Source organism: Chelonoidis abingdonii, chromosome 13 (assembly GCF_003597395.2).
Source record: "Chelonoidis abingdonii isolate Lonesome George chromosome 13, CheloAbing_2.0, whole genome shotgun sequence".
Lineage (NCBI taxonomy): Eukaryota > Metazoa > Chordata > Testudines > Testudinidae > Chelonoidis > Chelonoidis abingdonii.
Genome location: NC_133781.1, coordinates 1,563,096 through 1,588,310, shown reverse-complemented (window position 1 = coordinate 1,588,310; position 25,215 = coordinate 1,563,096). Strand labels below are relative to the sequence as shown.

General features: G+C 50.0%; 1 protein-coding gene across 5 annotated transcripts in view; it reads right to left on the bottom strand.

Moving 5' to 3' along the window:
- The window catches only part of LOC116819424 (uncharacterized), a 51,251-nt gene extending 26,381 nt beyond the window's left edge, over nt 1-24,870 (bottom strand). For 2 of the 5 annotated variants that reach the window (XM_075071969.1, XM_075071971.1), the window contains exons 1-2: nt 24,779-24,870; nt 23,669-23,719 (exon numbers count right to left, since the gene is read on the bottom strand). In XM_075071969.1, the coding sequence (XP_074928070.1) occupies nt 23,669-23,692 (24 nt within the window). In that variant the 5' untranslated portion in view covers nt 23,693-23,719; nt 24,779-24,870. Of the gene's footprint in view, nt 1-2,970; nt 3,816-5,406; nt 5,507-6,229; nt 6,345-7,088; nt 7,168-8,935; nt 8,999-17,206; nt 17,336-18,864; nt 19,006-19,373; nt 19,423-20,424; nt 20,576-22,478; nt 23,166-23,668; nt 23,776-24,565; nt 24,699-24,778 lie in introns of those variants that run through there. The other 3 variants (XM_075071972.1, XM_075071970.1, XM_075071973.1) reach the window with 3 other exon arrangements.
- Nucleotides 24,871-25,215: the final 345 nt, after the last annotated feature.

Here is a 25,215-nt window from a genome sequence, read left to right as displayed (position 1 = left end):
CATGTGGGGAGAATTCCACCTGCTGCTGCATTATCAGGCTCACTGTCAGTAAAGGTAGCCAGGTGGGGTGGACAGAGCAGCTGGTCAAAGAGTGGGCACTGTGTGTTCAGTAGCGGAGAGTTAGGCTCAGGTGCCATTGACAGGTTGTCCTGACTTAGGAACTGTTGTTGCTGTTCCATAGGCTCAGACTCCGCTGCGCAAGGTCTGTGCTCAGAAGCATGCACAGACTTTTGTTTGGCTTTTCCTCGTGCCTCATACTTCTTGTAGGCGCCCTGTGGGAGGTCTGCTGCTGCTATCTGAGCGGCAGGCAGGCTCGGTGCTGATGTTCTTTTCAGCACCGGGGCTGAGTGTGCTGTCGGCACCTGGTCTATTTTTGGTGCCAAAGGGACCAGTGCCGAGGAGACCTTCCCGGCATGGGAAGTTGGGTCCCTGCCTCTGTACTCCGCGGGAGCCGTAGCTGAGGTGCTGTGACGGTCCGAGGGACCTGCCTTCGGCGCTGTCAGTACTGAGGGTGAGGATCCTTTACCCTTGTGAAAGTCTCTGTTTGGAGACAGTTTGGCTTCTTGCCTCTTCGCCTGAGAGGGTGAAGCTATGCTCCCGATTGGTTCGGACCTGGCTGGGGAGGGTGAGGGTTTGACATTGCCCATATCCAGAGGTGGCTCAGGGATTTCTGCATGAGAAATATTTTCAGCTGCAGATCCCTGTCACAACAAGCCCTGGTTTTGAGACTTGTGCAATGGACACACTTGGCAGGGACGTGTGTCCATCAGACGTTGGCATAGAGTCCTGTCAGGAAGCACATTTCTTGAATCCTGAAACCATGGGTATTTTTGAACTGGGGGAGAGCATCTCCATGGGAGACAAGCTTGAGGACACACCCTTCTGGCTTTGAATGAGAGCCCAGGGGAGATCAGGTGCATCTGGACTATGACTAAGGGGAGGTGATATTTTACAATGCAGACACCGAAGTCAGATCTTCAACTCTCAAGTGTTTGCTGGGAAAATCTTCCCTTCCCTCTGGCTCACATCTCCGGGGACTGGTATCTTGTTGAGAAGAGGGGTCAGAGTTTTCCCTGATTCCACATAATGAAAACCTGCTTATTATGCAAGGCAGTTATCCCATTGGGAGTTAGGCACTTAAACACCTTGGAGGAGCTGGGCCTCCATGACTTGACATCATCTCTCATAACATAAGTGAAGAAGATCCAGGAAGAAAACAAAAAGGCCTTGTGGTTAACAGAAGGCAAGCGGCGAGATCTGGTTTCAGTTCCTGGCTCAGTCACACACTCTCTGTATATAAGAACAGTCATACTGGGTCAGACCAAAGGTCCATCTATCCCAGTATCCTGTCTTCTGACAGTGGCCAATGCCAGGTGCTTCAGAGAGAATAAACCGAACGGGCAATCACCAAGTGACCCATCCCATCACCCATTCCCAGCTTCTGGCAAACAGAGGCTAGGGACACCAACCCTGCCCTTCCTAACTAATAGCCATTGGCGGGACTTATCCTCCATTATCTTATCTAGTTCTTCGAGTCCTGTTATAGTCTTGTCCTTTACAACATTCTCTGGCAAAGAGTTCCACAGGTTGACTGTGCATTGTGTGAAGAACTACTTCCTTTTGTTTGTTTTAAACCTGCTGCCTACTAATTTCTTTGGGTGACCCCTAGTTCTTCTGTTATGAGAAGTAAATAACACTTCCTTATTTACTTTCTCACACCAGTCATGATTTTACAGACCTCTATCATGGCCCCTCTTAGTCATCTCTTTTCCAAGCTGAAAAGTCTCTGTCTTATTCTCTCTCTTCAGACAGAAGCGGTTCCATACCCCAATCATTTTTGTTGCCCTTTTCTGTACCTTTTCCAATTTCAATATATCTTTTTGAGAGGGAATGATCACATCTGCACGCAGGAGTGGTGCCAGGGTTTCTGGCGCCCTAGGCTGAATTTGGGGGGCAGCATTTAGTGCGCTTCCCATGGGGCGCGCGGGAGCTTCCGGTTCCACTCCCATTGCGGTGCTGAAGGACCCTCTGCCGAAATGCCACAGGCGACAGCAGCAGTCATTGAGCTGCTCAATTGCCTGCCGCTGTTTTCCGCAGCATGTTGGCAGAAGGTCCTTCTTTCACGAAGCGACGGGAGTGGAACCGGAAGCTTCTGTGCGCCCCATAGGAAGCGCATAAAATGCCACACCCCGAATCCTGGCGCCTTAGGTGACCACCTAGGGTCACTTAATGGAAGCGCCGGCCCTGTCTGCACACAGTATTCAAGATGTGAGTGACCATGGATTTATAGAGAGGCAATATGATATTTTCTGTCTTATTATCTATCCCTTTCCTAATGTGCAATATTTGAGCAAGTCCCCTGGGCTAAAGTTTTCAAACATGTTAGGAGGCAAAATACCTTTGAGTATCTGGGAGACATTGATGTTCAGTGGGACAGAGGTGTTACTGAAAATCTTACCCTTAGGCCCAGATTGGCACCTAACTCCCATTGAAATCCACAGACTTTAGGAGTTTAAATACCCTTGAAGATCTTGCCCTTAATCTCTCTGCGATATGATCTCTCATGTAAAAAGAGGAGATCAGAATCCTTATTGTCTGTTTGGTCTATTTACACTAGAAGCTCTTCAGGGTAAAGACTTTCTCACAGTGCATGCAGGCAGCTCTCAACACAATGGGCTCACAATCTCCGTTAGGATGCCAAGGTTCTGCTCTAAAACAAAGACATTGACACTGGCAGGCTTTTCCACAGCTGGTCAGGGGGTGGCGGCAAATCCTGCAGTCACAGAAGCTGCACCAACCGGGGGGGGGGGGGGGAAGGGCGGGCGTAATTTCACAAGAAAATGGCAGGGAAATGGCAGCAGGAGCTATGGCCATTAGGATGAAGGCAGGCTCACCTACCCTCTCCCCTGCCCCGCCCAGGCTGGCAGAACCAGCAGCACCATGAGAGAAGACGCTCTCCCCACCCCAGCATTACACAAAATAATTCTTTATTGAAGAATTGTCCAAAACTCTGAAGCCGAGAGTAGCAAAACTGAGGTCTTTTCCTGGGGAGGGTGAACCTCAGGATCTTTTTTCAGAGTTCCCCTGCCCCAGAGAAGGTGAGACCCTTTGCCTGGTGTCTCAGTCCTCTTGGCCCACAGACAGTCTGGGCTCTACTGACTGTGGTGTGGAGAGGCTGTGCATGGCTGCGGGGATTTGCCTCCCTGTCCCCATACTCTCTGTGCCTGGGCAGGATTTCAGATCTGCCACTACCGTCTCCTGCCATGGTTCAGTCGTTATCCCCACCCCTCTGCTAAGTGCTTTATGTCCCACTCTCAGCAGAGTCCAGCTGGAAGGTAGGATCCTGCTGGGATCATCTCTGCCAACATCCCTCGTGGCTCAGCCCCCAAGCGCTGGTCAGACCCAGATCCCGCTTGGTGTGGCCCATTACTTGGCGGAGGCTGCGATAGGGGACATTGGCCTTTCCGCCTTCTCCATCTTGGAATGGCTCAGTCCAGGGATCTCCAGATGCTCTGTGACAAGTGGGCACGGCCCATCCAGGTGGTCCTCGTTCAGTGTCTCCTCAGCAAGGCTGGGGAGTGGGGATGGGGCATCCTGGGGCCGGGTTCTGGCATTTCTGGTGCGGGCTGGGCTGGGCCGGGCCGGCAGCCACCTCGGGATGGCTCTTGCTCTTGTGCACAGTGACGTTGTCCTTCTTCTCAAACTTCTTGCCGCAGATGTCGCAGGAGAACTGGTAGAAAGAGTCGGCGTCATGCTTCTTCATGTGCCAGTTGAGGGAGGCCTTCTGACGGCAGGTGAAGCCACAGATCACACACCTGTGGGTGGGGAAGGGAATCAAGAAGAGAGCGTGGAGAAAGCGGGGCAGGGAATCAGAGAGCGAGAAAGCTCAGAGAGGGATGCACAGAAGATACAGGAATACAGGAACTGCCAGGTTGGATCAGACTCAAGGCCCATCCGGTCCATCATACTGTCTCCAACAGAGCTCAGCACAAGATGCTTCAGAGGAAAGTGTAAGAATCTTGCAGAGGCTAATGTGGGCTAATCTGGCCCACATGTTAGGTCAGGTCCCAGACTCTAATGGTTAGAGAACTGGCTTAAAACCTAATCTCCCTTCCAAAATTGCTATTGTTCATTCTCAATATTTTTGTTTCCACATAAATGTCCAATCCCTTTTTGGAATCTTGAGGGGAGGGATAGCTCAGTGGTTTGAGCACTGGCCTGTTAAACCCAGGGTTATGAGTTCAATCCTTAAGGGGGCCACTTCGGGATCTAGGGCAAAAATCAGTACTTGGTCCTGCTAGTGAAGGCAGGGGGCTGGACTTGATGACCTTTCAAGGTCCCTTCCAGTTCTAGGAGATTGGTATATCTCCATTTATTACATCTCACTAAATCTTTGTATCAGAGGGTAACCATGCTAGTCTATATCCACAAAAACAGCAGGGAGTCTGGTGGCATCTTAAAGACTAACGGATTTATTTGGGCATAAGCTTTTGTGGGTAAAAACCTCACTTCTTCAGATGCATCTGAGGAAGTGTTTTTTTTACCCATAAAAGCTTATGCCCAAATAGATCTGTTAGTTTTTAAGGTGCCATCGGTCTAAATCTTTGGCCTCAGCAATTTCCAGTGGCAATGAGTTCAACAGGCTAATTCAGTACTCCCCAAACTTTTGAGGATCGTGCCCCCTCTTACCTTTGTCTGCGCACCACCCCTCCATGTCCTCCACGGAGTCCGGGCTGGAGTCGTGCCGTGGCTTGGGGAGGGGAAGAAGTGGCGTGGACAACAGAAGGGAGCCAAGGCTGGTGGTGGGGCTGGGAGCAGGGCTATGGCCAAGGGTCAAGGTTGAGGACAGGTGCGGGAGCGGACCCGAAGCTGAGCTGCGGGGGGGCTAGCATCCAGGCCCGCAGCAAGGTGCAGCTCTGCTACTGGCCTCAAACCCAGCCTTGGCCCTGGGCTGGGAACAAAGACACAGCCAGGGCCTGAGGCTGGGGACGGATGTGGGGTGGGGAGCAGCACTGCGTTGAGGCTGGGGAATGTGATCAGGCGCGGGGCTGGAAACGTGGCTGGGGGTGGGACCGAAGCAGAGCTGGGGGCAGGAGTTGGGGCTGACCTGGGCCCTGCCGTGGCCTCCTGGACATTTCTCCATGCCTCCCTAGGGGGGCACTTTGGAGACCTCTGGTCTACAAGTATCTAATGGGTATATACATCAAGAGGGTGAGAGGGAGAGGCCTTGTCTGAGGTGTCGTTAGGAAGAGGGCCCGGACAGCCCTAGGGACTGCATCCTCCAGAACTGGATCGATGGCACCTAATCAGCCATTTCCACCTTTGGCTTCTCAGAGCTGCGATTCTTAGGGACACAGAGGAAGAGACCCCAAGTCACAGAGCGAGCCAGCAGGGTTTGCTACTTACTGTATAGGTTTCTCCCCCGTGTGGATGCGTCTGTGGATGATCAAGTTGCTGCTGGTGCGGAAGGGGCGGGCGCAGTACTCACAGATGTAATCCCGTTTGTCTGCAGGGGGAAGGACAGCGGGTTACTGGCTGCACTGGCCAGTGGGATGTAGGGCAGGGCATTTTACCCAGGCAGAAGCAAAGGTAGGGACAAGAGAAGGGCAGTAGGTCCAGGAGTCGAAAAGCAGGGGGGTGGTAGAGCAGATATTGGTAGTGAGTCCAGGGCTGGAATGTCAGTGGCACCTGCAGGTTGGGATTGAGGGGCACTGGCAGAATTGTGTGTGTAGGGGGAGCTCAGGACCAGAACAGTAGAGGTGTCTGTGGGTCCAGACTGAGATGCATTAGCAGCACTGTGTGGGGCTCCAGGGGCTAGAATAACAGTGCTGATTGCAGGTCATGACTGGGGGTGTGTGGATCAGGACTGAGGGACATCAGCAAAGGTGTAAAGGGGGAGGGGGCCCAACCCAGGGCTGCAATACCAGGGGGCCTGTGGGTTGGAACTGAGATGCATTGGCAGACCTGTGAGATTGTGGGGCTGGAATTGAGGGGCATTTGGCAGATGATTGTGTAGGAGCCCAGAGCTGAGACTGAAGGGGAGCTGTGGGGCTGGACTGAGGGGACCTGGCAGAGGGCTGCGTGCGCATGTGTGTGCGCGCGCATGGAGGAGCCATGGACTGGGACTGAAGCCGGATTGAGGGGCCCTCAGAGAGATTTGTGTATGCTGAGTTGAGGGGGAGCCCAGCACTGTAGAAGGCAGGTGCTTTGAGGCTTTAGTCCCACTGACCACTGTGCAGCTTCTCGTGCTCCTTCAGATGTTTCTTGAAGTTGAAGGACTTGCCACAGCTGGGCTCAGAGCAGGTGAAGGTCTTCTGGTGCACGTGCTGGTATTTCCTGTGGTACTGCCGGTTAGGGGTGAAGGGGAAGCAGAGGGTAGGGTCAGCTGTCGCCCAGAGCCCCTGCAGTTCATCCTCCCTGGTTCATACCTAACTGAGCGCCCTCCCACAGAGCTGGGAATCAGAGGGAATGCTTGATTTGGCTTTGGGGCTGGAACAGCAGCCCCAATAAAGGGGGGTTCCCTGGTGCCACTCGGCTCTCTCTGTAGGATGGCAGAGGGAAGCCATATCTCTATGGCCCAGTCCGCCCCCAGCCTTTCTGTGGAGGCTGCAGCAAAGACGGCTGATTGGATCATGTTCCAAAGTCAACTGCAATCAGTGGGAATCTCACCATGGATGTCGATTGGCTCTGAGTCAGGGCCTTAGCCCTAATATAGAATCTTGTCCTGCTGGGAACTGAGGACACACAGACTCATTTCACTGAATGGCCAGTCAAATGGGAGCGACTGGGGCATATATGACAGCTCCCATTTGGGCCAGGGATTGAAACGGGGATGTCCAGAATTAAACACGAGTAGCTACAACTTGAACTATGGTAAAACCATTGAAGACTCATATTCTCTGTGGATCAAGCACAAAGAGGGACCTGTAACATACATTCACCGGTGGGTCACACTGAAGTGATTGTCATGCCCGCATCTGGGCTGATACCAGGACCATAATGGTATTAGGCCACGTATCCCAACGCGGAACAGGCGGTGCCTGGGGGCAGGTCAGGTGCCCCTCCCCCCAGGTCACCATGTCACTCACATTCAGGTACTGGCGGTTGGAGAAGATCTTGCCGCAGCTTTCGAAATCGCACAGGAGCATCTCGTGCTTGGTTGCCTTCCTGCAGAGAGGAGGGGGTGAGGATCTTGTAGGTTATTGATGGAGCCAGAATGCAGTTCAGCAGCCTCTTGGTTCTCAAACCCTCCCTCGTAGATCTTCCCTCTGTCCTCTCCTCTCCATCCCTTGCTGCAGGGGCAAGAGCCGTGTCCTCTGCAGCCACCTCCCTGGATCTTTCCCCGCTCACCAGCTGCCTTCGTCACCTTTCCTCTGTGGCTTGTGACATCTGTATAAAGCCCCCTTCATCTTCCTACCCCGCTGGCTCTCCATCTCCTTTCCAACCCCTTTTCTCCCATCTGTGCCCATCTGCTCTGGTCTCTCGAATAGCCGTGTAAAGTATTGGGGGTGGTGTGGTGGAGAGATTGGACAAAGCACATCACTAGCAATGGGGAAGGTGTGCGGGTGGGGGCGCTACGGGGTGGGTCTCACGCCCTGTGGAAGATGCCAACTGATGGGTGCAGTGGGGATGCGAGAAATGCCAGGGAGTATCACTAGGCTGTGAGCATATGCAGGGACAGAGAGGGGTGGTTGCAAGGGGGAATGGGCAGGAGACTAAACGGCAAGAGGCTTGCCCATCATTGGGGCCACTGAAAAGTATGTTAGGTAATGGGCTTTGAGAAGCAGCCCCTGTTGGTTGGCTCTGGGGCTAATGGGGCCTTTCCTCCTGTCATAACTATAAAGGGAAGGGAACAGCCCTCCTGTGTACAATACTATAAAATCCCTCATGGTCAGAGACACCAAAATCCTTTTACCTGCAAAGGGTTAAGAAGCTCAGGAAACCTGGCTGACACCTGACCCAAAGGACCAATAAGGGGACAAGATACTTTCAAATCTTGGTGGGGGGAAGGCTTTTGTTTGTGTTCTTTGTTTTGGGGGTTGTTCGCTCTTGGGACTAAGAGGGACCAGACATCAATCCAGGCTCTCCAAATCTTTCTGAACCAGTCTCTCATGTTTCAAACTTGTAAGTAACAGCCAGGCAAGGCGTGTTAGTCTTATGTTTGTTTTCTCAACTTGTAAATGTTCCTTTTTGCTGAGAGGATTTTACCTCTGTTTGCTGTAACTTTGAACCTAAGGCTAGAGGGGGTTCCTCTGGGCTATATGAATCTGATTACCCTGTAAAGTATTTTCCATCTTGATTTTACAGAGATGATTTTTACCTTTCTTTCTTTAATTAAAAGCTTTCTTTTAAGAACCTGATTGATTTTTCCTTTTTTTAAGATCCAAGGGGATTGGATCTGGACTCACCAGGAATTGATGGGGGAAAGGAGGGGCGATGATTAAATTCTCCTTGTGTTAAGATCCAAGGGGGTTGGATCGATGTTCACCAGGAACTTGGTGAAAAAGTCTCTCAAGGCTACCCAGGGAGGGGAAGGTTTTGGGAGGAAAGGGGGAGTTCCAAACTGAGGAATCTGAATGGTTACAGCGGAACCAGATCTAAGCTGTTAGTTAAGCTTAGAAGTGTTTATGCAGGTCCCCACATCTGTACCCTAAAGTTCAGAGTGGGGGAGGAACCTTGACACCTCCCCTCTAAGTCCAATTGGAATGGCGCTGCCACCACCGCCAAGAGGCTAATCCAGACAGAGAGGAAGATCCTGCCCCTCCCCAACTACTCCCCTTCACAGGAGGCACTACCAGTCGCTCAGTGGAGTGGAGAGTCCAGCAGTGGGGAGCAGGGATACGAGGGACTGGTCTGCAGCCCAGCTCTGCTACCATAAAGGCTCTAGGGCAGGGCAGCTAGCAGTCATGGCCAGGGTTCCAGGCCAGGGTCCTACCTGATTCTCTTTGAGATGATCTGGGCCACATCCTTGTTGCTTGGCATTCCCCGCTTCTTGCGGCTGCAAAGGAAGAAACACACTGATTGGGTGCTCCCAGAGACGGGCGTGTCTTTCCTCCTCCTTTCTCCCCATGCCATCTCCCTCTCCCCTGGCCTGTGTTTTTCTTTTCTGTACACCCTTCTCCATCTCCATCTCCCTCATCGCCTCACTGCGAGAAGGCATAGGAGATGACGGCTGCCTGGCCTTCTCTGGGGCAGGGATCTCCAGCTACCATCCTCTTACAGAAAGGGCTTCTGGTGACTGGTCTCATGTAGGTGGCAGAATCCAAGGGTGCCCAATAGCCTCTTCTGAGGACTCATGTGGCCTCAGCACAGGAAGACAAAGGGTCCCAAGTCCTTTTTCTAGCAAGCACCAGAGCGTTCGGCCAGCTCAATACCCTCCAGAGAGACAGCAGGAGTCTTTCCCCCTTTGTTCACCTCAGACACCCAAGTCCTCCTTATGAAATTAGGCTTCTTGCCAAAGCTCCAGATTGCTCCAAATGAGAGCATCCCTGAGCTCCTGGGGAAGTCCGGTCAACCCGGCCAAAAAGCCACAGAGCCCGTGGCCCTGAGTGACAGGGTTTCATTCCAAGCACCTCTGCATCTAAGAGTGCAGGATGGCTCTGGTCTGCCCTGGATCTCAAAGACCCAAAGCAAACCTTGGTCAAAGGAGAATTCAGGGTGGTCACCTAAGATTGCTCAGATATCTGCCTGGACCTCCAAGCCTCACTGACCCCCACATGGACACAGCGTCACCTCTCAGGCACGGGGAAGAGTTGAAGTTTGGCCTAGCACTACACATTTCATGTCTTGAAGGTCAGGATGGTGTAGAGGCCAGTGCTCAGATCCTCAGAGATCTTTAAATGCCTAAGTCCCATTGAAATCAATGGGAGACAGGCATTTAAATATCTTGGAGGATGTTTCCCTGGACTGCTAAGCTGGGTACACACCCCCATTTTTCTGATAAAAGGTACCCCTGCTGAAAGGATACAGGACTTTTTCTCCAGCTCACCCCAGGCTGTTGGAGTCACTAGGGTTTAAAAGTTAAAGCTTTACACAGTAGAACCTAAATGTTACGAATACCTTGGGAACGGAGGTTGTACGTAACTCTGAAATGTTCGTAACTCTGAACAAAACGTTATGGTTCTTTCAAAAGTTTACAAGTGAACACTGGGTTAATGCAGCTTTGAAACTTTACTATGCAGAAGAAAAATGCTGCTTTCCATTTATTTTTTTAACCGTTTATGTTTAACACAGTACTGTCCTGTATTTCCCTTTTTTAGGCTCTACTGCGACCTGATTGCGTACTTCCGGTGCCAAATGAGGTGACTGGTCAGTTCATAACTCTGGTGTTTATAACTTTCAGATTCTATTGTAACTATAAAAACACAAAATCAACATCATGTCACAATATATAAATTGCTTTAAATTAAACTCTAAAATGTTCTCAGGCAGCATTTTTCATACTTTGCCTTTCTGTAAATTTCATTGGATTCTTTTTTTGTTGGTTTGTGTGCATGTATGATTAAATGGAAGTTTATTGATATTGAACAATAAAAATCTAATTTTTCCAAGCCTAAATATACAGCAGGCATGCTAGATACAGCTGAGCTCACTGCTTTCCTGCCCCGTGAGAGGCTCCAAGACTCACCAGATAGTGAGCTAGCAGAGGACAACTTGCACAATGTTACATTAGTTAGGTTTCTGTGCTCATAGTAATAGCACGTTTCCATATAAGTAACCTCAGTTTGTTTGGCATACAAAAACTATTGCACACCGCAAGAGCCTATCTGTGTGTGTCTAACATTGCAAGGAAAAAGAAATTGTACAACACTATATTTAGAAATAGCATGTGTTCATACAGTTAAGAGACTGCATTGGAAAGTAGTTGCACAAGAGGGAAGAGTTAAGGTTACATGTGCATTCTTTAACATTTGCCTGACTTCTGAGCACTCTTGGTTATGGATTTCTACAGGAGAGGAGCACAGTCTGCTCTCCTGAATTTCAACTAGAATCTCACATGCTCAGGGCTTCTGAAAATTAGTCTTAGTGATTAGTTTTTCAAGAGGACTCAGCAGCTCCCGAGCCCCTGATGAACATTTTGAACCATTTGGCCATAACCATGCAACCAATACCATTCTCCTAATGGCTTTTTTAGTATCAAATTTCCCAATTTTTAATTAATGTAAAAAGATGGTCAAAACAATAAGACCGAAGGAGAAAGAATCACTCTACAATTTCAAAGCTCTGACGGTTTGTAATAGAGATGTAAACAATTTAAGATGTACAATGCAGTGTGGACGTATTTGGTCAGACACCCCTTGAATGCAGTCATCCTAGGGCTCCTAGGCACTACGGTAATACAAATAAGAATGAAATGATAATAAGACTTGACTAGGTCAGTAGAACCAAGTTGCTCTTGAATAAGTCCATCGTTTGACGGTTATCTTAAATACCTACTCCTCACCGCACAAATAATTACAGGTTGCCATTTTTTATAGTGTGAATAAATATAATTATCCTATGTTACAAACATGATTAAATTGTATTATTTACCAACAATAAAAAGTCTTTAAACACACTGTATTGCAAAAAGGTATAATACAGTTAAGAAAAAAGGATACAGTTGTAATCACATTAATCTAATATTTTTAAACAAGGAGAACATTTGGTCATATACATTTAAGTTTGATCTAATTTAAAAAGTTCTGTTTGCATTATCAACCTTCCAATGTAAATCTTGCAGCCAATGCACTTTTGTTGTTGTTGGTCTGTGATGGAATGCCCTGAAAAGAAAAAGAAGTTAGAAAATAGCAAAATTGACATTTTGGTGAAGAAAATAGATGTTACAAGTCACTGACGATCTGCCATTTTCATGATAGAAGATGTAGGCTATGGAGCTTACTTTGCAAGTGCAAGCTGATGCTGCTCAACACTTTGCAATACTGTATACTGCACACATGTATTCTTATCAGATTGGGATAAGGGTTCTTACAGAAGAAGATGAGAGTTGTCTGCAAAAGAACACACACTACAGTGTGTGAGATGCTCTTGATGCTTTCTGCCCCTCCTCTGATTTTTTTTTTCCCTGTCTCCATCTCCCTAGCTGCTGGTATCATAATGGCTATAGCAAAAACCACACATCAATGCGTAACTTATTTGATCCATTACTTCCTTTAAACCTTAAAGGGACACCATCAACAAGTTCAGTCAATCTTTAAAATAAGTGAAAAGTTCAGGTGCTCTACATTTGATTTCAATCGGAGTCTGAGATCTCTCCTACTTAGCTAGGTACGTTTGAAAATCTGGTCTTAAATGACTATTAACAGAGTGCTCTCAAATGCACAAAGTAAAGAAACTGAAGGAAAAAGAAAAATTTATACGGAAATAATCTTTTTATTTCCGGTAATTTTAAAGATTACTTGTAGGTTGAAAATTTTCAGACACAAGCATGATTTTTGAGTAGAGATGTTGTCCCTCTAATGGCAAAATTAAAATGCTGCAAGTAGAGGAAGGGGGAGCACAAATTAAATATATAATTTACCATTATTTTCTGCTGTGTTCGATAAATGCCTCCAGAACTTGTTCTCTGTTGGTAGCAAATTGTTACTTGGTTTCACAGCCCCTGTAAAACAGATATTAATAGACTTTCAGTACAGAATTGAAGTCACAAAAACATCTAGAAATGAAAAAGGCAGAAGAGCCTTGACTGTGCATGTTAATACTTACTTGGTATGTGTTTGGGTGCATATTCTGGGGCATCTTTCTCCCATAACCCCCACAAAAAAATATCATCGTGAAGAGATGAGGATGGAAGACTGTTGACACTTAGTTCAGCTAATTCCAAAGGAAATGCTTTTACACCTCCCTATGTAATAAAAACATTAGAAAGTCTGGAAAGACAGAGTTAGGATCTATAATTAATTCCCTGGCGTTATATACGGCCGCAGTTCAACAAGAGACTGAGGCATATGCTTCTTTTTAAGCATATGAGTAAGCTCATTGACTTCTATGGGACTATCCATGTGTTTAAACACAGGCACCATTATCAGCCCTTGTGATTTTATTGAGCGTCTCATGATATTTGGGGTTCTTCTTAAAGCCTCAGCTCCTGGAGTCAAGTAAGCACATGACAATTTTAGCTTTTATTTAGATAAAATGTAAGTTTCTAGCCCTCATCCTTGGGGGGAAAAAACATTGAATATGTGTCGTGAGTGTGACCTAAAGGCTCAGAAACCAGGAGACAAATTTAAAGAACCTATAATTTATTATTAGAAAAATCCAAAACAATACAAACCAAAAAAACCCCCAAATCAAATACTCATGATTTTTGAGATGTAATTCATTACTTCTGTACACTTCAGATCAGCAGTACTGACTTTTAAATACCTTGGTGATTTGGAGCTTAATCATTCACTAAGGACCTGACCCAATTCCCAGTGATTTATTGTGAGTCATTCCTCTCACCTCAATGAAGGTTGCATTACGCTCAGTCACCCAAAGCAATTTCAAACACCCACCCAATCTTAACCTGGCTTCCTTGGATCTTCAGAGATTAACTCAACTATCAACATCAGAAGCTAGTATTAAAACCAACACATCATCTCAGCAATGAGCAAATTTTCAGCATCAGCATCATTTATCTAGAAATTCAATAACAGAGGGCTCTTCAATCTAACAGACAAAGGTATAACAAGATCCAAAAGCTGAAAATTGAAGCTAGACAAATTCAAAATGTTAATAAGGCACATTTTTAACAATGAGGGTAATTAACCCTTGGAACAACTTGCCCAGGGCTGTGGTGTATTCTCCATCAGTGGCAATCTTTAAATAAAGATTGGATGTTTTTCTAAAAGATCTGCTGTAGTGCACACAAGAATTAATTCAGCGAAGTCCAATGGCCAGTGTTATGCAAGAGGTCAGACTAGGTGATGACAATGGTCCCTTCAGGCCTTATAATCTAAGAAACAAGACGCTAATGCATACATCATTTTCTGCATAAAAGTACTACCAATTCACATTAGCAGCTTCAGTGCAGAGAACCAGATACTTTACTGCTGAATATTTATTATCATTCTGTGATAAAATCCTATGAAAACTAAAACAGTAGTTTACTCCTGGGAGAATTCTGAGTCACTGCACAAGTGTAGAATTAATATGCCCCACAGATATTTTTCCCCCTGCAGAATAATTGATTCTAACTGGGAGGTGAAGGGAAGCTGCAATTACACCTTTCACCCACCAGGGACTGATGTGACATCAGAAGAGAGGGCAGCTAAATCATGGGTCAAGAGCAACCCACCACAGAGAGGGAGGAGACAGAGGCTGCATTTTTCACAGTGCCCTGCCAGGTGAGGAGGCACAGGATATGGAGTGGGGCAGAGTGGGGCACACAGTGCTGCTGGGGGGTGTGTCACACAGACTGAGGTTCCGAAGGGATAGTGGGGGGGACAGACTGGGGTGGGAGCACAGGAACTAGTGGGGTGACAACTTTGAGCCCACGGACAAATAGGAGTGGGGTGCAGGGCCACACGGAGACCAGGCGGGGAGCGAAAATGTGCAGTTGTGCAGATGTGCCTGACTGAATGGGAGAGTCATGGGGAGAGGTTCCCCAACAATTCCCTCCTCCTCCCTTCCCCTCCCCCAAAAACCTGTTCCACACTTCTCCCATCCACATCCAGCAACCCCACAGGTTCATTCCCAGGCTTGTATTATTTTGACGAATAAATTATACAGAATTTTAAAATATTGTGCACGGAATTTTTAAGATTTTGGTGCAAAATTCCCCCAGGAGTAACTCCTTACACACTGAAGTCCTATTTAGCCATTCATCTCTTCCCTGGCGGGCAGGATACTGCAGTACACTATAGTCACTTGTACCACTTGGATAACACAGAGAGGCCATGTTCTAGCCCCACATGGCCAGAGGAGAAATCTCTTTTCGCCAGTGGAGCTCTCTCCAGGCAGAGATGGCTCCTGTGGAACCCTCCCTGCACTCTCTGGTGCTGTGCAGGGAGCTCTGATATATCAATCCTGCATTGATGTTTGGGATCTTATGCCAGTGGTATAAAGTTAGAGCAGCTGAGGAGCAGAGGGCAGATGGTGCAGGATCAGGGAGCAGCAACTGGTTCCCTCACAGCTCCACCTGCATTGAATTGATCTGTGACGTGGGCAAACTTCAGCCCTACTATATTCTCCCTCTCTACCTAGACTCTACTACGCTTGTTTCCTTCGTTGTCCCCTAGTTCCATCACTGGCTCCACTGCCATTGAAATCAATGGAAAGAATCTCTATTAATGTCACTGGGCTTTGCTCAGGTCCACACATGGCTCCCACCTAGGGCCGGCTCCAGGACCCAGCACGCCAAGCACGTGCTTGGGGCAGCATGCCACGGGGGGCGCTCTGCTGCCTGCCGGGAGGGCGGCAGGCAGCTCCGGTGGACCTCCCGCAGGCATGCCTGCGGAGGGTCCGCTGGTCCCATGGCTCTGGTGGAGCAGCTGCAGGCACGCCTGCGGGAGGTCCACCGGAGCCGCGGGACCAGCGGACCCTCCGCAGTCACGTCTACGGGAGATCCACCGGAGCCGCGGGACCAGCGAGCAGCAGAGTGCCCCCCGCAGCGTGCCACCGTGCTTGGGGCGGCGAAATGGCTAGAGCCGGCCCTGCTCCCATCATAGCGGCTAAGCATCCTCTGTGAGCAGCACTGGCAAGATATACATGTGGTAGTAATTTCTGTCCGTTCCAGCTGAGGAATAAGGAAAGATGGACACAGCTAGTCAAGCAAGGAGCCCCGGGAGGGGAGATCCGTTTATTTCAATTGTAATTGGGTTAGAGCTCACAAGTCAGCAAGAACAAAGAAAACACTTATACCAAAGTATTATATGCAGTTGACTATGATAATCTATTGCTCTATGATTGGTCAAAATTTGCTATCATTACCATACATAATTAGCAAGCTACGTGTATCTGCCCCTCGTGACCCCTTATTGTTCATCTACTCGCCGTCCCCATCCCCTCCTTGGGTTAGTCTGCAAACCAAGCAGTTAGTTATCTATAGGATGCAGGCACAGAAAGTTCCATTGTCTGCAGGCTTGGAGTTTGGCTACATTTCCTCTCGAAGGAACTTTCTGAGTTAAGACTATCCATAGCTGATGCTGAATTTTTCCCTTCTTTTTCCCATGTGTACGTGACAAATTTGCCCCCTGGCAGTTGAATAGAATGATTTTATTTCATACAGAAGCATTCTTCCGTCAACCTGGCTGCATCTAATCAGGGGCTAGGTCAGCATAGCTATGGTGCTTAGGGGTGAGACATTTTTCACGCCTCTGAGTGATGTAGCCATGTCGATCTACATTTTAAGTATCAGAGGGGCAGCCGTTGTTAGTCTGGATCTGTAAAAGCAGCAAAGAGTCCTGTGGCAACTCATAGACTAACAGACGTATTGGAACATGAGCTTTCGTGGGTGAATACCCACTTCGTTGGATGCATGTAGTAGAAATTTCCAGGGGCAGGTATAAATATGCAGGAAAGAAGCAGGCTAGAGATAATGAGGTTAGTTCAATCAGGGAGGATGAGGGCCTCTTCTAGCAGTTGAGGTGTGAAAACCAAGGGAGGATGAGGCCCTCTTCTAGCAGCTGAGCTGTGAAAACCAAGGGAAGTTGGTTTTCACACCTCAACTGCTAGAAGAGGGCTTCATCCTCCCTGATTAACTAACCTCATTATCTCTAGCCTGCTTCTTGCTTGCATATATATACCTGTCCCTGGAAATTTCCACTACATGCATCCGACGAAGTGGGTATTCACTCACGAAAGCTCATGCTCCAATACATCTGTTAGTCTATAAGGTGCCATAGGACTCTTTGCTGCTTTTACATTTTAAGTGTAGAGCAGGCCTGAGACACCCAGCATGGTGCGGAAGACAGCTTTGTGCTGGGCATTGGCTGCGGTTTGGTCTGGCTGCTATTGCCAGGGGTCTGTAGTTACAGAGCACAGGACAGCCCCATGCACAACCTCAGGCCTCTAGGTTAGCTAGCATTCGAAAGCTCTGGGGTTGGGAAATGCAGTCACTTCTCAGGTGGGCCCAGAGCCACTTGGATGATTGAGCTGAGATTGAGAAGGAAGGGATTGAGGTCAGTTTGTCTCTCACCCACTTCTCGCCTTCCTTTCTCCTCTCCCTATGTGCTCAGGCTTCCCCTCCTCACCTAGATTGGCCATCTGCCTCTTCCCCTCTCACCTGGATTGCACCGCCTGCTCCTCAGAGGGGCTGCCGTTGGCTGGACTCGTCTCAGTAGGCAGCTGTGCACCCTTCATGGGTCTCTTGCGGCTCTTGGTCTGGCTTTGCTCTCTTTTCAGCTCGGAGTCACTGAATGGACGAGATGGACACAAGAACTGGTTACAACCTGGGAGAGGGGGCTCTCTAATGGCAGGCGAAGCTAGACATGGGAACAGAGGGAAAGCAACCCAATGCCACCAAGGGAGAGGCATATAGACTAAAAGCATCTCTTCCAAGCCAGCACTAAAGGAATCAATGTATTATTCCACATTCACATGAAGTTAGAGCTCAGAGTTTAGTCACACAACAGTCAGAGCAGCTTTCCCTCTGCAGAGTATGTTTAACAAATGGGTCTCTCGTTCCCAGGATCAGGACAAAGTCGCAAGGAAGCTTGGGAGGAAGGATGGGATTGTGGTTAAGGCACAAGACTGGGTGGCAAAACACCTTGGTTCTGTTCCTAGCTCTGAAACTGACTCACTGTGTGGGTGAAATAAGTGGTCTTTGTCTATCAGATCCCCCTTGTGGCAAGATGGGGAGTTACATGAACTTGGCTCCACCCCCCGATGCTCTCACACCAGCTCTGTGTCTGTCAAGTCCTTGCTACAACCTGACTTCTCCTCAGCAGTCTCTGGCTCCTTCAGGGTGATGGGGAGTCAGAAGTTCCATGGCTCTACTAGGCGTTAGTCAGCCCCAGGTCTCCTGCGTTTAGAACCTTCTTCTCCATAAGCCCCTGGCTGGAGTACGCAGGGGAGCCCTGGCAGGCCCAGCTCACCGGGTTCAGCTCAGGGCCCGTTTGGATCAGACAGAACCACTCTTTGTCGGCCCTTTGCTGCTACCTCCTGCCTCTCCCCCTCTGTAGGCTTGCCCCACGTCTCTCTCTCTTTGGAGTGTTAGCCATTCACCAGTCTGCTAGAGGGCAGCTCTCTAGCAGCTGCCTTTCTTCTCAGGAACTCCCCTTCTAATTGAGGTCCTTAATTTTTTTTTTATCATGCCCAGGTTCTTCCCTGCCTAATTAACTGCCTCTCAGTATCCTTGGGTAAACCTGAGCTGCCTCATTCCCCATTGTGGAGCCTGTAAGAGGTGCGCTGGGGTCCTGAGCCTTCAAAGGGCCATTTACCCTCTGACCATGCAGTGGACAAATTCCTTCCCCTCCTCTTACCAGTAATGAAAATAAGGTCCCTACCCTGGGGAATTTACAATTCCAGGGCCAGATTCTGATCTCACTCACACAACTCAGAATTAGGAGTATATGGTCTCAGCAGTGGTGTTTATGAGCATCCCAGGGTACCACAACTGCATGTGAAATTAGAGTGAGGCTTTCATTATGCCAGCAAAGCGTTGGCAACCACAAATCAGGGAGGGGGTGGCAAAGGGCAGGGATCCAGGAAAAGCTACAGAGAGAGACACCTTGTTCTGTATACGCCCTGTGGGTTCCTTGGTTAATTGTTAATGTACAAAAGGGCCACGAAAGGAGAAGGGACAGAAGAGCTGGGCTGTGGCATTACGTCAGAAAGAACCTACACAGACTCTTTGTAAAGTGCCAGACTTCGGTCCAGCATGGCAGCCCTTCAGAAAGCAGTGCAGCCAGCTCCCTCCCAGCCCAGCTCTAGCTTCCTCACCTGTCCAGTGAGGGGTGGTAATTCTCATCTCGCAGGTCGTCAATGTAAGTGAGGTCATCTTCCTTGGTGAAGTCTTCATCCTCGTCCTCTTCCTTTTTGGGGTCAGGCACCTCCCCTGGTTTACCCTCCAATCCTGGCGCACTGCAAGAATCAAATGTCAAGAGAGGGGTCTGGACGAAGCATATCTCCCTGAGCCATGGCTCTGAGGGGAAGTCTCTGAGGGCTCTGTGGTTCCTGACCCCACCATCTCTCCTTACAGCCTGATGGCCATCCTGTCTACATGTCCCTGTCAGTCACTGGCCTCTCTGATGAAGCTGTTCACAACAGGGCTGATGAGTAATAATAGGGATGGGGCAAGACTGCCCCATTGGGAACTGGCTTGATAATTTCACACCAGACATTGTCAGATGGGAGTGACTCTGGGTCATCGCAGTCCTGAGGGAGCACATGTGCAAGGGATAGGTAAGCACCAGGGACGGATGATGAGGAGAAGAGCCTTCGTCACTCACCTCTCCGGCTCTATCCCTTCTGTGCCAGCCTCTGCCTCTGCCAAGGGAGCTGTGGGGAGAGAAACTAGATGCAGTCAGTTGAAGGGTGAGATGGAACCATGAAGCTGAGATCTGCAGAGAAGGGACAGGGAAGGAAGGAATAACCACAGTGGTGGAAGAGAGGGGGCAGGGAGGGTTTGGGAGAAGAGAGGAACGCAGAATGAGAAGGCCCCGAGGAAGGGAACTAAATCCTCATTCAGGGTATAAACCAACCACTAACGGTCCAGAGAAAGGGGTCTAGGAGAAACTATAAACAAGTTGTTCCATAATTGTCCAATAGGGGGTTTCTTGCCACCCCTATGAAGCACCTGATACTGGTCACTGACGGATAAAGGGTTAGATAGACTCCCCCTTTCCTCGGAGCCCTGGGAATCTAAGACCCATGGCTCTTCCCCTCACTGCAGCCGGGAGATCATGTCGGGTTTGGAAATGAGAAATCCTGCTGAGAGGGGAAGAACATGGTGGGATGGGGGTGAATGAATGGTTTGTGGAATGTTTGTTACAAAGAAAGTTCCATGACATAGCCCGGCCCTCCCCTGTGGGGATGTGGCATTGGAAGACGGACATGGGAGACCCTTTGGAAGAGCCTGACATGCTTCGCCCCCTGGAGAAGATGCTCAAACAGCACTAATATCAAACCACTTAGGCCAGATACTGAGCTGTAGCAGGGAATGAAACTTTCAACACAAAAGGCTTCTCTTCAGAAAATGAGATTTGGTTGAAAATTATTTCATTTGCAAAACAGTTTAGCTTTCAATTCCATTTTTAGAAAGTATTTTGAAATTGTAATTCTTTTTTAGGGGGAAGAACAGAATTTTTTTAAAAAAAATCTTTAGTTTAGAAATTGTGTGCAATTGCCATCTTCTGCCAGAGTTCTGCTTTGTCCCGCCTGTCCTTTTCCAACCAAACAATGGGGGAGGAAAGTCAAAGAGCGAGAGAAATTAATAGTGAAGCGTTACTCTGAAGGGTTAAGCACTGAACGTGATATTTGTGGAGAGAAAGCTTGTAATACCCAAGGGAACAAGGAATCCTTTAACCAGCGAGGTCACGCTCTCGTAATTCTCCTGCATGACATCCCTGTAGAGGGCTCTCTGACCGGGGTCCAGCACAGCCCACTCCTCCTCCGTGAAATACACAGCCACTTCCTCGAAGGTCACCGCCCCCTGAAACAACCACACTCACTGCTAGGTCTACCATTTCCCCATGCATCATTCAGGCCTCTGGCCATTCCCTCTGCTCATAGGAGCTGACATTTTTCCCAGTGAGTGCTTCGCCCAAAGCCCCGTCCTCACAACGCTCCGCCCGCACTCTGCCTCTTCCCGTCCCCTCCCACAACTTGCCCACCTGCCCTTTGCTCGCGCCTCTCAGTCTCTTTCCCACTACTGCTGGCTCCTCTCCGCCCTCCCTGAGCCTGGCCAGCCCGGGGGCCCTGCTAAACAGCTGATCAGCAACCAACCCTGGTCTGCCCAAATGCTGTGGCTTGTGGGTGCTGAGAAACCCTATTTATTTTTCCATGGGTGCTTAAGCGCTGGAGCACCCACGGAGTTGGCGTCTATGGTTCTGCCACCTAATGCACCTTCAGCGTCCCAGGATGAAGGTCACTCGTTCGTATGTGAAACTGAGGTGGTTCTCACTGGGTTCACAGGGACTGAACCAGCAAATCCATGAAAGCTCCTTAGCTGGAATTCCTCCAACTGCAGGTTCCAACAGGTGCGAGATGGAGCCTCCTGCTCTTTATTCTCACCCAGCCCAATGAAACCTGAACCTTCAGCATCTGGCTCAGTTCACAAGGTTAATTTCTCTCTTTGGTTCCTTCCATTCTGTCAGGGGACCATGTCACCCTGTCATGGTGTTTTATGCATGTTTTGCTAGTTTATTTTTAAGAATCTTGCCACCCCCTCTCCCCACAAGTTCTGCCTGAAATATAACAATGAACAGCCACGTTCTTTGCTTTACAGCAATGACTCTCAACCTTTCCAGACGACTGTGCCCCTCTCAGGAGTCTGATTTGTCCTGCGTATCCCCAGGTTTCACCTTACTTAAAAACAGCTTGCTTACAAAATCAGACACAAAAATACAAAAGCGTCACAGCCACTATTATGGATAAATTGCTGCATTCTCATTTTTACCATCTAATTATATAATAAACCAATTACAATATTTATATTCCACTTACATTTCGGTGTATAGTTTATACTGCTCTGTACACAAGTCATTGTCGATATGAAATCTTAGTTTGTACTGACTTTGCTAGTGCTTTTTATGTAGCCTGATGTAAAACTAGGCAAATATTAGATGAGTTGATGTACTCCCTAGAAGACCTCTGTGTATCCTCGCGTACTTCTGGTTGAGAACCACTGCTTTACAGTAGCTTGAGACTCGAGTGGTGGAGTTCAGATCTAGATCTGAAGAACTGAACTTGCCCAAAGGGAAACAAATTTAGAAAACCCAGCATGTTTCTTTTTTGCCTTCCCAAACGTGGGGTGGGGAGGAGGAGACCCTCCCCTTCCGTGGCTCTGGCTCTTCCACTAAGACCCCATCCCCCAGCCAGGCCAGCAGCTGGAGATCAACCGGGGAGCCCTGGCATCTCTGGGGAGCTGTGGACCCTCCACCTGCCTGGGATGGGGGAGCTCAAGAGCAGGCCTTGGCCCGTGTCCCCACCCAGGGCAGGTGGAGGGTCCACAGTTCCCCATAGCTGCACACATGGCTTTTACCCCAACCCAGTTCTGGTCAGGGCCTCGGAGTCGCAGGCTGGGCATGGTAAGAGCTGTGCAGGCAGTTGTGAGGAGCTGCAGACCCTCCACCTGCCCTGGGCTCCATCTTCCGGCCTGCCTGGGGAGCAGGGCCTCGGGGGGAAGAAGAAGGGCAGTGGTGGGGCCCATGGCAAAAAGTGGATGGGCAATAGTTCATCGGTTCCCCCTATTCCAGCACCCCTTCCCCACAGCATCATATCAGGGGGGCATAAGGGAGGCAACATTTTATCCTTTGATTTCCCATCAGATCTGTCTCTCCCATCATCTGACTCTGCTCCCTCACAATTTCCCCACCTCGCGCTGTATCAGCTACCTGAGCAGGCTGGGTCGACTCCCCTTGCCCCAAGCAGGCTTCAGCCAACGCAGCCGCCTCCTCGCTGCTGCGGGGCTTCCTCGCCGTCACCCAGGCCCGAACGTCTGCCCTCAGTGCCCCTAGGAACTGCTCCCGCACGACGACGTCCACAATCTGCTCCTTGGTGCGCTCCCCGGGCCGTAGCCAGTGCCGAGCAGCCCAGCTGAGCCGGGCTAGCATCTCCCGGGGAGCTTCTCCGGGCTGGGCAGCATCTGACCGGAACTGCAACCGATGGGCTTCCTCACTGGCCTGCTCTGAAATGGCCGCCCTGCCCTCGGCACGGTCCCTGGTGTGGCGTGTCCCCACGGAATCACAGGTCTCAGATGCCTCCCGGGGGAATGAAGGAACCTCATCCCCGTGAGGCAAGTCACGGGATGGCACCGCTTGCTCAAGGCCAGCAGTGTTTACCCCTTCCCGAGACCAGGGAGGTGTCTGCGCCATCTTCAATGGAAAATCTTCCCCCTCCGAGCATCCTAGCCAGGACTGGGATGGCGTCCACGGGGACAAGGGCCAGCCAGGGCTCTGCTCCTCAACCTCGCTCTCCTCTCTCTTGGGATGCTGGATGGGGATCCCACAACGCCCTTCCCCCATGGCACGGGGTTCACCCCACATCCCAGCCATGGTGATCGCCCATTGCGCCTGGCCCTGCTGGGAAAATGCTGGGGTTGAAAATCTTGGACCAACTCCACACAGAGTCTGTTCCTGCAGCCGAGCTAATAGGGCTGTCGATTTAGCGCAGGTGCTGGAGACTCATCACACTTTTATATTCCGAGGTTCAACCCTCACAACCCACCCAGCGTGGGGAGTGGAGGGGAGGGCTCTGATAGCCTCCGCAGCAAGACTCATAAGCATAGGTGCCGACCCACAGTGGGTGGAGTGGGGATAGGGCTACAGGGGAGGGGGCACTCCTAGAGAAAAACAGAAGTCAGCACCTATTCTTGCTCATAAGCCAGACAGAGGGGGAAGATGAGAATACCATGGCACCCCTGCTAGTTTTCTTCCCAGTGGGCCTGTTCCTATAAACCAGGCTCCAGATCATGCAAGTCCCAGCCACAGGTCTGTCACCCCCTGCTGCCCGCTCACCCCCATCTTCTTCACCCCCCTGCGTTTTCTGCCCATCTCCCTCCGTATATTCCAGAAAACCCCCCTACCTGAGCTGGTTCCACAGCAGCCATTTCTCAACCAGGAGGATATCCTGCAGCCTGTCAGGGCAAGAAGGGAGGTTTCAAAAGGGCCTTGGCACCATTTCACGCCCCGATTCCCTCCTGGCTCCTTCCCTACAGACAGATGCCCTAGACATGGGGCAGTCAATACACGGACGGCTGGCCAGACCCAGCCTGCCAGATGCTTTTGAAGGGGACCCCAACATCTTTTTTATGTATTGATTGTTATTGTTGCTATTTTTTTTCATATGATTCTCTCTGGAGTCTGGACCTTGATGAAGAAGTTTGGACCCAGACAAAAAATAACCCTGACTCTGTACCTCATTTTATTACAGCATAGACCCGGCCTCTCCCTCCAGGAGTCAGCGCATTTCTACCCACAGTCTGACCCAAACCCCAGAGAGGAGCAGAACCAAAGGAGCCGCTCGGGGGATCCCCCGACACTGTCCCCAGGGCAGCGCATCCCCCCAGCAGCGCGGGCACCAGGCAGAGGCAGGAACTGGCTTTTCCTCTCCCTGCTCCGCCCCTTCTCCCCAGGAAAGTCAGTGTGCCCCGGGGTGCTACAGGGAATGGGTCTGGGCAGGGCTGGGAGTCGGGACCTCCCTCCCCACTGATCGCTCCTGCTGCCCCTGTCTCCCTCCCGCCCCCTCCCCTAGGGCTGGGAGACTCGGTCCCTGGCCCGGCCCGGGGCGTTCGCTCCCCGGAGCTGGCTCGGTCCCTGCAGGCGCTCAGGGGGGCAGAGCCGGGGTGGGGGGTCAGGGCGGGCAGCAGCTTTGGGACTCGCAGATTCCACCCCCCCGGAGCAGAGCTCGGACGAGGGGGGCCGGTGGTGCAGAGTCACTTTCCTGCCCGGCCCCGGCCCTTCCCCCGGGTCTCGCCCCTCACCTGCAGGCTCCGGCTCAGGGGCTGGGGCGGGCAGAGCGGGTTAGCGCAGGTCGCTCCGCTCACAATGGAGCTGGCAGCGGCTGCATCTGACCCAGGAAGCTCAACCCCCGCTCTGCTGAGCAGAGAGAGCAGAGCCCTAGGAGCTTCCCCTCCCTGAGCAATACCCAGAGCCCTCTGGTGGGGAAAAGCGAAGGAAACCTCCCCCCTGCTCACCCCAGCAATGCGGACAGAAACCTCCCGGGGGCGGGGGGGCGGATCCGGCCCGAGACTCCTTTTCTCTTCCCCGAAAAGAGAAAGAAACTTCCAAAGCAAAGGAACCAGAATCAGAGCCCAAGCCAGCGTGTCTGAGACCTTTTCCTAGCGCTCTGTGCTCAGAAAACATTCACCAGCAAACCTGCACTGAAGGCCTGGATTTACTCCAGATCAACTTCCGTATGAATGCCACCATTTTCCCCAGTAGGCACCCAGACACTATGGTGATGGACATCCTATGAGACCCCTATGGAAAAATAAATGAAAAACACTATTGCAAGATTAAGCAACAGTGAACTACAGCCACTTTACTTCTGGGGGAGAGTAGCCTACACAGGGGCTTAATGTATTACTTTATGTGAATATATTGCCTTTCACATTTTTAACCAATTCATAAT